We start from the raw sequence: 13,857 nt of genomic DNA on the forward strand, positions 1-13,857 counted from the left end.
ACACGACAAGCATGCCGTGTATTATTTCCATTTAATTTATTTATGTTTCACTCCAGACAAGCTCATCCTTCTACAATGTGCTTGGAAAGAATCGATCGATTATTCAATATCCAGTAGAATTACAATACCCTAGTATTATATGAACCGCAGCAGGGACATTTATGGTACAACCAGTGGAATGCTGCCATTCCACGCTTCTCACAGTCATTGCACAGTATGACCTGCAAATTTCATCTATGTATCAGTCCACATTTTGTTTTGGCTAAACGTTCAAAAGGCTTCAAAAATATCAATTATTAATTAAAGACGAACCTGAGTTTTCCCAGAATACTCATCTGGAATTTTCTCTTCAGCCAACAATGCATCCAGCATCTCAAAGTACACCTGCATGGCAAAGGGTAATTAAGTGGTTGAAGATAAAAGAGCTCAAAAACTAGCTACAATGCAATAATTTCTAAGCCATAGGTTGTAACCAACCTGCATGTCTCCCAGTGACTTGCTACAGATAGGGCAGGTATAATGTGTGTAGGTGTATTCCTATGGACAACAGAAGGTTATTAGTAAATTCATCGAGTGTTTCATCCTGTGCAAAGCTTCTGAGAGACAGAGGGTACCTGAAAACATGCTGAATGCATCAAATGGCCACATGGGAGGGACTTGACTGGAAGGGTGGAAGTGAAGATGTATTCGTGGCAAATAGGGCAGTTGTCTTCAAGGCACTTCTCTCTGCAAACATGAACTGAGAGTGCACGGGACATGCAGGCATTGCAGTTCATGCAATGGAAGTAGTCAATCCCCAATCCCTTTCCCACTCGGCACAGGTTGCAGTATGGACAATGGTAGATATCTCTATTCAACAAAAACTCAAAGCTTTAATGATCCAATGCCTAATTAGACAGCTAGAAAGGAGAAAAGATAATCACATGAATCACGTCATTAAGATAAACATACCTAGAATCGTCAAATAGTTTGCAGATCTTGCAGAAATATTTTCCCATTGACAAATTGCCACAAGAGACGGTTGAACATGTCTTGCCAATAGGCTGAACTACCAAGCAGTTCATGCACATCATCTTTGTGATGGATTTTCTATAGATGAATGTCAAAATGATAGAGTGTAAGGACCTCTTTAACTAACTAAAGAAATAAGAAGCAAACCGAGATCATGCAGGTCATTTAATTACCTATCCAACGAGTGATCGGTTGTCTCATCATGACAATGTATGCATGTGTGTAGTTGGTTGCAACATGGAGCTAGAAGCTTGCAGTTTCTTTTGTAATGTTTGCAACCAAATTCTTTCTTCAAAGAATCCTTATAGGATGGATACTGACCTGCAAATCCTTGGCTTTCCGTTGTAACGTTCGTCTCTAATTGGGTATGGTGCTTGGCATTCCAACGGCTGAGACGGTATCAAAATAGTGAACTTTGAGTCAAATTTCATCAGCAGGTAGAAAGCACAAAAGCTTATTGTAAATAGAGACCATGGGAGGGGAAGGGGGTACTCTCCTGCCAACCACTAATCGAAATTGAACGAGCACTTCTTACCAACCTCATTAGCAAATTCTGTATCATATAGGATTTAGTTTTGGGGTCTAAGGATGAGTCTCTCGAGACCCTTCTTATTGCTGCTTCCAGATCTTCTTGACTAATTGTAAGAAGGTGGTCATGTTGGATTGATTTCTCATGTTCTTCAGGTCGTTCTGTATCGATCATATGTTCTGTTATAACATCAGCATCCCTATCAACATCCCCATGAGAAACAAGTTTTGTGCATTCTTCAAATGTTTTGTTACGTTGGCTGCCATCAAAATCTTTTGTTTCATCATTCAAGTTGAATATTACCGCCTTCTCGACATCGGTTGCATGCCATTGACCTTCATTCTGTTCTGAGGTGATGGGTTCTCCAAAAACATTTCCTTCACATACATCAGTTACTTCCGTGGAAAGATATTTTGAGATGATTTCCAAGGGATCTGAAGTCAATGAGGGAGTAGTAGTTGCCACCTCAGCTGTCACTCTCTCATGGTCATAACCTTCCCACCACTCTCTTAACCATTCATTGAACATTGTATTCCTTGTAACCTTGTGGAACATAGACATCATGTCATGTTGATCAGAAGGTGTTAAATATGCCATTTGCCAAGGTATCATATCTTGCAATATTTCAGCTTTTGTTCTGCCAAATATTGCTCCAATGAGCTTTTCTTGCTCTTCGATTGAGAAGAATTCTCTGAACAAGGGCCAAAGCTCAATTTCTTCACGATCAACATGGTCAGAGAGCGACTTGTGCAGCGATTTGCACATATCATGGAGTTCCAGACAGAGCTGCCGGTGACCAAACATTTTCCTATCAGTATTGCCATAAAAAATCGAAGCGTGCAATTCAGACATTTCATTAAGAATGAGGGATATTGTACTGAATTGGTGTACTTCAAGTTTATGATCAATGGAGTAGGAGTAGCTAATATTTTGGAACTTTCCCTTCTTCTCCAATGCTGGAAAAGCAATCTGGTCCTCAGCATCCGTATGGATTTGGTATAAATATTTTACCAATTGGAACCGCCTGATAAACTCTGTCAAGATCCCAACATTTTCAACCATCTTAGCCGAACCAAGAACAAAGTAATCCAATTCTTTCTTGAGAGCTTTGTGGAAGAAGAAAATGAGGTCTATTGGTTTTGGCTGATTAGAAGCAGAATGTGGTCGTTCCTCATAAAGATGTTTAGTGTAAGGACATGGCACCTTCACTGTTCCTGGAAAATGTATCTGCAGATTGATTCCACTAGAATAAGATGTTCCATACACTGAAGCAGTGCAAGAACCATCAGGTGAAGAATGCGACATGAAACCCTTGTTCTTGTTGTTGGAAAGTAATCCAATTTCCTCAGAGTTTGAGCCCTTATGAGATTGAACATTTGAGCTCAAGGATAAAGTTCCAACAACTCCCTTCGTTTGATCCACCTGTCCATGCAACAAATAGCTTCTGGTTTGAAAAATTTTCTGCAATTCTTGTCCAAATTGTTCGACCGAAGTTTTGCCCGAGTAGCCAATTCGTAACCACTCATGTAAGAGGGCAACAAGCGCATTGTTGACCCGAAGATCTCCCTTCGATTTGGTGTGAAGTACAGATCTCATTTCTTCCTCAGATAAGTGAGTTGAAAACCAACCAACAATACACTTCAAGAGCCCAAGTGGCAAGGTGCGGAGGCTCATATACAGAAGCTGTTGCTGTATTTTATGGCTGCAGCTCCTTCTAATCACTGGAAGCACCTGACAAATAGCTATTAAGAGTCAAACGGCAATTAAAAGGCCTGCAGGTTATTCGTTTTTGAATCAAAACCGAGGGGAAGCCATTGATCAATGTTGTTCATTATCTCAGTAAAGTAAAAAAAACTGACGAAAGCAGAGTTCATACCTTCGTTTCTTGAAAAATGAACTGTTTGCTAACTCGTACAACAAACGACTCCATGTCCCAGCACAATTTTTCCAAAAAGCTGCTCAAAGGTATAGTGTCGTGGGCACCATGCTGCAGCAGCCGTTGTAAGGCTTCAATATGACTATCACTAAGAAATGCCTGTTCGGAGGAGATTAGGTATGCGTCGGAATATTGATTGAACACTGGACGAAAGAATTTCTCCAATGCCTTTCTGTGAACCAGAAATCCTCATAAGAAGAAACATTCAGAAATTCTAGGGCTGAATCTGATTGAGTATCGAGTGTTCGAAGGGAAGTTATAGTTACCGATAAAAAAGAATTACATCAGCCAGGAACCTTATTTGGACAACCAAGGAATCAAGATTAGAAAGAGCTGTTGACGAGCAGCTCTTGAGTTGGAATAGACATTTTAGAACTTCCTTCAGATCCTTCATAATGGCACCATGCCAGAGGTGGAGGCTATCGACGGGGCTCTGTCCACTGTCCTGAGATGAATGCACCTTCATACCTTCTGCTTCTACATCTCTACAAGGCGCCTCACTGTTGCCAAGCCAAGACATTATCACCTTCACAAAGAAACATTAGGTTTGTTATTACTGATGCTTTCGGTAGGGGCGACATGGAAAACCTAGCCAGCTCGCAGGCTATACCTCTTGCAGAAGTTTCTCGTTCGGCACTACATCTCGTAGGCAGATTACGACTTCCGATTGTTGCTCCGATGGAAGAAAAGACATCATCCATGGCAGAAGCTCCTCCAATAGTATCATCGGCACACTGCAAATGAATTGCCACACAAGTGACGCCTGTTCTCTTGCAGAGAACTGTTTCATCAGCAACGGAAAAACCTGGAAATGGACGGTCGTATATATCGATGAACGCCGACTACATTAAATTAGGTAGATGAACATAAAAGGAAGAGGAAGAGGAAGAGGAACTAAAAAAACCTGTTGTTCTTCTTTGATCATATGCTGGCAAATGGTGGTTTGAATTGTGCCCAAACAGAAAACCAGTTCCTGAAATGGCTTGGAGATATCTTTGTTCTCTGCATTGATTTCTTCACAGTGTTCAGAAATGGAGGCGAAGAGGCCATCTAAGCTTTCATGCTCCAGAGAATACGTGGAGATTACATTTTTTGTGTGTACATCAAGAGCTGGGAATACAACCTGCCATTTAATCATATCATAACAAATCGATATCGATTTATCATTGTTTATAATTAAGGAATACTATCTTCATTGCTATTAAGTTTGCCATTATACTCAAAGTGGACAATATGATCCTCTTTTAATTTTCTTTTTCTCAAACTTACCCAAATTATAAAAGCAAAAATGATTAATCATAATTTAATATTTCTTAGGGCTTAGGGTTTATATCGCTATCTATATTTTTTTGAAAAAAAAAAGGAATATATATAAATTATTGTAACATTATATAACCCTAAATCAAAATATTAAGGGATTATTTAATAATGATTTCATTTTTTATTTGCTATTTGAAAATGATTTTCTCTGAAACATTTACATTTCTAGCTAAAAATTTTATTTAAAAAATAAACAATTTTTAATTTTTTTTTTTAACTTCAATTTTGAAAATAATTTTAGAAAGGAGATAGAAAATAAAGAATTAGATAGATATTAAATATGACCTAAAATCTTCTATTAATGACAGTAATTTTTTGTGACCATTTTTTCTTTGTATCAATTAAAATTTTAAAATGATAACTAAATCAATTTGAACTAAAAAAGTACGGAAAATATTATTTTTAAGATATTAAAAAAAGTCTAATTTAAAAATTTGAACCTTAATCTTAATCCATAGTATATAATTTTATTACTAATAATGAGATTTATTCTGAATGGTTATATTAACTAAAAGATGGGACAAAAAGGTAATTTGATTTGTATTTTAAATAAGTATATAAAAATTTGTAGAATTAATATTTGGAGGAGTTATGGCGCATAGATTACCAACTATTTTAGTTTTTAAGTATCAACTAAATTTAAAATTATTAAATCATTTGATGTTTATTATTATTTTATCGCCTTAATCTTCCTCCACCTCGTTACATTGTTCCGACGTGGCTCCATTATATGTCCACATTATCATATTAACTCACATATTCAAACTTAAATTAATTAATATCTTATTCAATTAATTGCAACATATTTATCAAAATAATTACGTGGACTATACTTCAAAAAAAAAAAAAAAAAAAAAAACGATAAAAGTCAAAGTGGCGAATCCAGAAGAAATGAAATACAAAACATAACGCAAATTTTGGATCGCAGTTTTTATGAGTAACGAAACGATACGTATAAGTAATAGATGGAAACCCTTACCTCATCCTCGGCGGCGCAATGATACTTATAAGCAAGTTTCAGAAACTCAACTCTCCGGATCAACTCCGACACGAACTCCCGGCCATAACACCCACTCTCCGCCGCGGCCAACGTCACGCGCCGTAAATCCGCAAGCTCGGATCGCAGCGCTGTGTGGAATTTAATAAGCACTAGAACCGGAGCCTCGGCCAGCGGAAGATGTGAGAGTCCGGAATCGGAGTAGAAATCCTCGGGCGCTTCCGGCGTTTCATGATATTGATTTGCGTGGGAGGAGCGATCAAGAGAGGCGGCGGTGGCGCCGTCCATGCAAGGAAGATAAAGGTCCGGTAGGTCGGAGGGGGAATCCGACGCCCATGAAAGAAGAGGAAGAGAGATTTGGCATCCGGAAGGAGGGGAGGGGGTGAATGGGGGAGGTTTATGAAGGAATCTCCCTCGCAAAGTCTTCTCTCTCTCTCTGCAGTGGAACTAAAATTTTTTTAATGCCAGTTTTTGAGGTTTTTTAATTGGAGGCTTGATCGGTTCGAAAATGGATTGGTTGCCCACGGAAAGTGAGTGATGGAGACGTTGTACCTAACGCCCAACGGGCCAACCGCCAATTCCTTTTCATTTCCTTTCTCTCCCCCCTCGAGTACCAACTCGATTAGAGCCGACTTGCAATTGCGCAGCACTTACTTCACACTTCACAACAAGTGAGTTAAGTAAATTCATTATCGGCCAAGCAACGTAGGCTCGAGCCTCTGGTCTCAGTTCAAGAAGAAAGTTTTAGAAAACGGGAGCGCAAATATTTCGAAATTCATTCTCGCATCACCTACAGCTAAACGACGTATGCTCGAATCTCTAACCCCAGTTCAAGAAAAAAATTTTAGAAATCAGGGGCAGGAAAATTTCTAAAGAGAGTTTTGAAATCGAGATTTGAAATATTGAAATTGATGTTATATATGATGCAAGCAAAAAGACAACAACAATTGCTTACTTCATGTAACTATGAGTAGAAAAATGAAAAAAGAAAATAAAAACAATTGCTTACTTCATGTAACTATGAGTAGAAAAATGAAAAAAGAAAATAAAAGAGGAAAATATTGATAGCTAATTTTAAATATATATTAAATATACAATGAAAAAATAAATAGGAGAATTCAATCCCCAATTATTATTATTATTATTATTATTTTGTGAGAAATTTTGGCAAATGACTGCAAAAATAAATGAAAATTTGTGTAGGGATAAGATTAAAACAAGTGACGAGGGCGGAGACAAAAAAAAAAAAAAAAAAAAACCTTCCTCGTCTTCGCTTTATAAATCTCGCTAGTAAAAATTAAAATTATAAGGAATATATGGAAGGATTATTGGACTCAGAATACATACACCTACTATGTTATTTAATAATAAAACAACTCCAATTATATAGTATATAAAGATAGCCCAACTTTTCTTTTAAAAATAATACATACCCATTCGATTTCAAAATGGCCCAACGGAACAAATATGGATTAAAAAGAAAAAAAGAAATTCATAAATCTTAATTTTAAATAAATAAATTATTTCAATTATTCATCAAGACCTTAGTTAATTTATTTATACAACAAACCATATGCTTCAAGCTTCGGAATATATATTCAAAAAGAATTAAAGGGATTTTCAATGCATAACATAATTATATATATATATATATATATAAACCAAAATATTACTTTTTTTAAAATGCATCACTTTTATTTTTTGACTATTGACTTTTTTTAATTAGTATTTTACATTACATTTGAATCTGAACATCGTTTTGAATTTACATCAATTTTTATATTTAAACAAAAAAAATCAGATGTTTTATTATATATTTACATTTTTCCTTCAAATTTTATTGGGTCAATTACGTTTTTATTCTTTAAAATCTCACCGAATTTATTTGGCATATAAATTTTCTTTATCAGTTTTAAAATACAAACAATATGACGTCAAATTAAAAAGTAAACTTTGAATCTTTTTATTTGTGTTTTTTTTTTGTTAAAAAAAAAAAATATATTAAAATAAATCTTTTGTCCCTCCTCGCCCTTTCAGATCTTGGTCAAGGATTTAAAATTTTATAACTTATATATAATATGGTTTACAATAATAATTCATAGTTGTATTTCTAAATTATAATGTATTTTTAGGAAATTAAATGCCTATTAAAAATAAATTAAATGACAACTTCCATGTTCTCTTATATGAAAATAGGTTACATAATTGAACTATAGTTTTTAGTATATAAACTATGGTAAATTTATATATAAATAACTGTGCAATGTAATTAGGATAAACTTAATTAAAATTTTAAAGTTTTTTCCTTCTATTTCTAATATTTGGACAATAATAAATTTAAGGTCAACCCGACATTATATTTTTAGAAGAATTTGAGATTTTAATATATATATATATATATATGAAAAATATATAAATTTGAATGGGAGTTCTCTTCAAGTAACAAATGTAGCCAATTATTCAATGTTCAATTAATCATTTAAAAAATAAATTAATCTAATTAATCAGACATCTAATTTTGAAAGTGTGGAAAACCACGTGCGAGAGAAGCGCGTGGAGTACATGTTGTCAATCATTTGGGGTTTGTTTTGGACGTAGACTTTCTTTAAGGTAATTGATTTACAAAAATAATTAGAATAAACAAAAAAATGTCGGAGGAAAACTAAAAAGGGCTATGTTCATGCCGTCCGTACCTTGTCATCACGTGTGGTGGGGCCACGTCAGTGTTTGTCCAGATCTGATTGCGTGTGTCGGGATGGCCTCATACGTGCTTTGCTCGTGCCTCCACGTGCCTCGCCTCCCATTTTCATTTCTATAATCCCGTTTTTTGCTTACATTTAATCATGTTACTTCTCTAAAGTGTGCTCTCCTCACGTTTTATTCTTTAATATAAATAATAAACTTTTTATAACAGAATCAAATATAAATTTTAATGTTTTAATTAATTACTAATTAGATGGGGCTGCTGGCCCACCGGGTCGAGCCCATTTGTATGTCCAAGCCCGTTTTCGCCTCTACTTGGGCTCAATTGTGATAACTGGGCCTGACAAATGAAGACAAATGTCATACTCCGAGTCAGACTTTCCTCCAAGAATATGGGATGGGATCGATTTCACCAATTTTCCGACAAAAGTCAAAATAAAAAATTAAAAAAAAGACCAAACATGAGCCACACAATCAAATCAATTCCTGACCGAACACGTATACCGTCTACAACACTGAAATGCTTCTACTTTACAACGAAGAACGAGAGCCAGAAGAAGAACCCACCGCCGGAGATGGAAGCTTCGGGGTTTATGGCCAGTAAATGGATTGCAACGGCGTTTGCGATTTGGATCCAATGCAGCTGCGGTGCTGCCACCTTTAGCATCTACTCTTCGGCTCTCAAGTCCTCACAGGGCTACGACCAATCCACCCTTGGCACCGTTTCCGTTTTCAAGGACATCGGCACCAACGCCGGCATCATTTCTGGCTTTCTTTGCTCTGCCGTCACTTCCCCCTTCCCCCGCCGACCCTTTGTTGGGCCATGGATGGTGTACGCGGCGGGAGCGGTTCAGTGCTTCCTCGGATATATTTTCATGTGGGCCGCTGTCTCCGGACTGATCGATCGGCCGTCGGTTCCAGTGATGTGCTTCTTCATGTTGCTTGCTTCACATGCGCAAACGTTTTTCAGTACGGCGAATGTGGTAACTGGCGTGCACAATTTCAAGAACTATAGCGGCACGATTGTGGGCATCATGAAGGTACCAACCCAAACCCTTAGTTCTGAATCCTTCTTACCCTTGTCGTATTATTCAATACCGTAGAGTATCTACTTTCCAATTTATGCTCATAATTACCTGTAACCATTGGTTTTGTACTGTTTCCCCTGTTCTCCTCCCCCAACCCCTAACTAACATCTCCAGCTCACCTGAGATCTCACCATTCACCTACTCAGGATCGAGCGTCCTCACTGACACAGCTTAATTTAGCTTCCTCGCTTGTACATCGGCTGGTGTTTGGCTCTAATACCATTTGTAACATAATCTTTTGTTCTCCTTCTCAACTAACATGCGATCTCACAATTTAGCCTCACTGGTGCTCAACCTCATGTCTACCCCCTTCAAGATTTAGCCTCCTCACATGAGATCTCACAATTCACCCCTCCAGAACCAGCGAGCTGGTTCTCACTGGCACACAGTCTCATGTCTACCCTCTTCGGGCTTTGGCCTCCTCACATGGGGTTTCACAATCCACCCCTTCGGGAACCAGCGTACTCATTGGCACACAGTCTCATGTCTACACCTTCGGGATTTAGCCTCCTCACATGGGGATCTCACAATCCACCCCTTCGGGACCCAATGTCCTCACTGGCACATAGCCTCATGTCTACCCCTTCGGAATTTAGCCTCCTCACATGTGATCTCACAATCCACCCTTTGGAACTAGCGTTCTCACTAGCACACAGCTTCATATCTACTCCTTTGGGATTTAGCCTCATCGCTGGCACATCGCCCGGTGTTAGGCTCTGATACCATTTGTAACAGTTGAAGGAACGGTGTTAGGCTCTAATACTATTTGTGTTGAAGGAACTCTTTGAATGTGTGCGCTTTTTGTTGTTGTATAGGGATATCTTGGTCTAAGTGGAGCACTGGTAATCCAAGTTTATAACACGATTTGCAATGGAGAACCAAGCAATTTTCTCCTCTTGCTGGCGGTTTTGCCCACACTTCTTTCCATCATGTTCATGTGGTTTATCAGAATTGACAGAACAGAGTCTAAAAACGAGAGGAAGCATTTGGACTCATTGTCAGCGCATGCTGTGATAGTTGCTTTTTACCTAATGGCTGTCATCATTTTGGACAACACTTTCTCCCTTCCATCATCGACTCGTTCCTTCACATTCTCCATACTCCTAATTCTTCTTTCTGCTCCTCTTGGAATCGCCATTAATGCTCGGAGGGAGGACTTAAAAGGGACCGAAAAAACCCATGTTCTTAACAAATCTAAGTCAGTGGATACAGAGGATCTTGTTGAGTATCACGAGTTGCCCAGGGACGATGGCCAGATAATGGCTGTTGCAAGCTCTAGTACCCCACAAGCCATGAATGTGTTGGAAGCTTTATGCACTATAAACTTCTGGCTGTTGTTTACAGCCATGGTGTGTGGAATGGGTTCTGGATTAGCCACAATAAACAACATGACACAGCTTGGCCAGTCTCTTGGCTACACAGTAACAGAGACGAAGACATTTGTTTCCTTATGGAGTATATGGAACTTTCTTGGACGTTTTGGAGCTGGTTACGCCTCTGATTATCTTCTCCACTCATACGGCTGTGCCAGGCCATTGCTAATGGCGATCACTCTACTCATAATGAGCGGTGGGCACCTCGTGATCGCCTCAAGTTTCTCTGGAAATCTTTACGTGGGTTCAACTCTTGTTGGCATATGCTACGGCTCACAGTGGTCGCTCATGCCCTCAATTACTTCGGACATATTTGGGATAGAGCATATGGGGACTATTTTCAACGCCATAGCCACAGCCAGCCCTCTGGGGTCGTACGTTTTTTCTGTTAAAGTGATCGGTTACATCTACGACAGGGAAGCTGCCGGAGAACATGGGTCCTGCTCTGGCACACACTGTTTTGCGGTGTCTTTTCTAGTCATGGCCGTCGTGGCTTTCGTGGGATTTCTGGTAGCTGCTGCTCTCTTCTTTCGAACCAGGAGATTTTACGCTTTGCAAAGTAGAGCCGAACGTCTCAGTTGAAGTTACCAGAGAGAATGAGGATCATAAGATTGCTTATAGAATTAATTTTATAGAATTATGGAAGGAAATTTGCGGTGTATTTTGTCTAAGCTTTTACAATATTGTTATCTTATTGACCCCACATAATGTTTTTACCCATAAATTGAGTAAAAAATCTTAAATTTTTTAATTTTTAATGCTAAAATAACCACATTTATTTTAAATTTAGCTCTAATTTGATGAAAGTGATGATTTTTATAGGGTAAAAAAGTAATATATAATACGAGACCGATCAAAATTGGTTTCTTGTCCTAAAAGAAGTCGAAAAAGAAAGGAATCAGAACGGACAAGATTTTAATCTTTGATCCCACCGCTTGAAATGGCGGTTTTCTATCCCTTTTGGCAGAGTAATTCGCGGGCAATTACGGTATACTCCGAACTGGATCGAATCGGAAAATTCCCAATCGAAGATGATCCAGGCTGAATTGAAATCAACTTGAGATTGGAGTTTGTTAAGCCTCAAGCGACGACCAGAGAGAGGGCGGGGGGAAGAGGAAGTTGGCAAAGCATGTTCAATTCAATGGAACTGGAATCGGAGACTTCCAGGTGAAACATCTAATGAGTATCAACAGAAGCTAGCCTATGGATTCAATGCACTAGTAGGTCGTCGTTAATGATGGTGGTCGTGGGCCGTGGTTTGTTCCCTTGGCCGGTGTAATTCAGTGATTCTTGGGCTACTTTCTAACCTAGGCTTCCGTTGCTGGGGTCTCCCTTCGGCCGCCGGGTCTCGCTATGTGCCTTTCCATGTCGGTGGCTGCTCATGCTCAGAGCTTCTTCGACACGGCTAACGTTGTCACTGGCGTTCGGAATTTCCATAGTGGGAAGGTAAATCTTCCCGAGTTTGAAATTCAATTAACATGATTATGGGTAATTTATTTATCTTGAATACGTAATTAGGGCATTCAGCCCTAATTAGTGAATTATAGTTCTTCTTGTGGAGTGATTTGGTCTGGCTTAGAAAGCGCCATTACATTAAATCGCATTGATAGTAAAAACTGAGATTGACATGAACACACACACACACACACACTCATGTTCAAGTGACATCTTGAAGGACGATAAGGTTCAAGAAACGAGCAAGTAATTTTACCTTGGATAAATTTCTACAGAAAATCCTGCATCTGTTACTTTGGTCTAAATGTATGACCGAAAACTTTGTGCAAAATTTAGAAGTTGTGTAGGTTGTATAATGAACATTACAAAACTCGAACTCAATCTCAAAGAAAACTGGAGTCTCATTCCTTTCTTCCAAGTGGGATTCAGCATCACTGGTCCACTGCTTTCAGTAGTTTTTGCAGGGTCTTGTGTGAATCTGCAAATTGAAGCTCTAGCACTAGTGCCTCCTGTTCTTCCAACCTGCAATTATGCCTATCATACTCATCTATAGATTCATCAGCCAATTACTTTGGCAACTGAAATTTGCTTCTAATATATCATGCTTATAGAATTTTTTGTGTACACGATTGTAATACGAGAGACTACACCTTTATCGCGTCTGAGCCAATTTGTTTGTCAGTTCTCTTTAACTTTATAGACAGTAGAGTTTTCTAAGATGTCCACAAGGGGTGGGGATTCTGAGGAGGGATCCAGTAATTGGAAATGTCGAGTTATTCATGATTTAACTTGATACTACGGAGTTATCCATTTTCAAAATGATTATCGACCCGTTGCTGGAAGCTGGATAGATTTCAGGTGTGTATATTCTTGGTGCATCTTCATCTTTTTTGAGTTTCTGCATTAACTTTCTTATATCCTTATGAGGCCCCTTTTTCTGGAAGGTTTTAGTTGTATGTACTTCAAGGTGGTTGATCTATTGTTCTTGAGGTTTGCGAGAGTTACATTTTTACTCCAATCTGGTTGCCTCCTAAAACTCTACAGAAAGCAAAATCAAGTTTGTCTCTGCCAATGTCTGCAGCGCCCGTCAGTCCTACAACATATGCTGTCGAGAAGCAAGAACCAGCCAAAATGGATGACTCTTACATGGCTACGTGGAGGACATGAAAGCCTCTCGTTCACTTGATGGAGAACAGAGTTCAGGGTTGGCTATGTTCAACTTTTGTTCGCTGCTCGGTTCGTTCTTCGAGCCCTGCTTCTCCCTTCTCCCTCTCGCTCGATTTACTGTCGAGTTTATATAGTTGGCTACTATATTGCCTGATACTGTGAAAAGTTAGAGAAAAATGTGTTTATAATGTTTAGGTGTATGATTGCTGCACCAACAGTGTACAAAAGTTGCATTCAAATTCTATTTGTTTTCTACGGACGTATTGCATTCAGTGTTC

General features: G+C 38.5%; 2 protein-coding genes across 7 annotated transcripts; one reads left to right on the top strand and one right to left on the bottom strand.

Annotated features, from left to right (window-relative positions):
* Positions 1-78: 78 nt before the first annotated feature.
* LOC111779749 (zinc finger protein BRUTUS-like At1g74770) lies at positions 79-6,220 on the bottom strand. Its single transcript, XM_023659872.2, has 12 exons — positions 5,776-6,220; positions 4,381-4,599; positions 4,087-4,281; positions 3,743-4,002; positions 3,417-3,648; positions 1,551-3,271; positions 1,185-1,400; positions 952-1,089; positions 615-849; positions 478-537; positions 313-384; positions 79-221 (listed from the first exon to the last, which is right to left on the bottom strand). Exons 1-12 carry the CDS (start codon positions 6,079-6,081, stop codon positions 120-122), a joined length of 3,756 nt encoding a protein of 1,251 aa, XP_023515640.2. The 5' UTR covers positions 6,082-6,220; the 3' UTR covers positions 79-119.
* Positions 6,221-8,976: 2,756 nt separating this feature from the next.
* Positions 8,977-13,838, top strand: LOC111780273 (protein NUCLEAR FUSION DEFECTIVE 4-like). 6 transcript variants are annotated; one of them, XM_087119740.1, is made up of 5 exons: positions 8,977-9,536; positions 10,400-12,403; positions 13,095-13,270; positions 13,357-13,402; positions 13,494-13,838. In XM_087119740.1, the coding sequence occupies exons 1-2, from the start codon at positions 9,072-9,074 to the stop codon at positions 11,537-11,539; spliced, it is 1,605 nt and encodes a 534-aa protein (XP_086975866.1). In that variant the 5' UTR covers positions 8,977-9,071; the 3' UTR covers positions 11,540-12,403; positions 13,095-13,270; positions 13,357-13,402; positions 13,494-13,838. The 6 variants fall into 6 exon arrangements, with proteins under 6 accessions (XP_086975866.1, XP_086975867.1, XP_086975864.1 ...); XM_087119741.1 differs by having other exon boundaries at positions 13,364-13,402; XM_087119738.1 differs by having other exon boundaries at positions 13,357-13,838.
* The last annotated feature ends 19 nt before the right edge of the window (positions 13,839-13,857 follow it).

Source organism: Cucurbita pepo, chromosome 18 (assembly GCF_057944985.1).
Source record: "Cucurbita pepo subsp. pepo isolate OVF chromosome 18, ASM5794498v1, whole genome shotgun sequence".
In the NCBI taxonomy this organism is placed as follows: Eukaryota; Viridiplantae; Streptophyta; class Magnoliopsida; order Cucurbitales; family Cucurbitaceae; genus Cucurbita; species Cucurbita pepo.

Coding starts and splice junctions, on each gene's coding strand:
- LOC111779749 (XM_023659872.2), bottom strand. CDS start 6,081: ATGGACGGCGCCACCGCCGCCTCTCTTGATCGCTCCTCCCACGCAAAT. Junction 4,282..4,380: donor TGATCAAAGAAGAACAACAG/GTTTTTTTAGTT, acceptor GTCCATTTCCAG/GTTTTTCCGTTGCTGATGAA. Junction 3,649..3,742: donor GATGTAATTCTTTTTTATCG/GTAACTATAACT, acceptor TCTGGTTCACAG/AAAGGCATTGGAGAAATTCT.
- LOC111780273 (XM_087119738.1), top strand. CDS start 9,072: ATGGAAGCTTCGGGGTTTATGGCCAGTAAATGGATTGCAACGGCGTTT. Junction 9,537..10,399: donor CGATTGTGGGCATCATGAAG/GTACCAACCCAA, acceptor GTTGTTGTATAG/GGATATCTTGGTCTAAGTGG.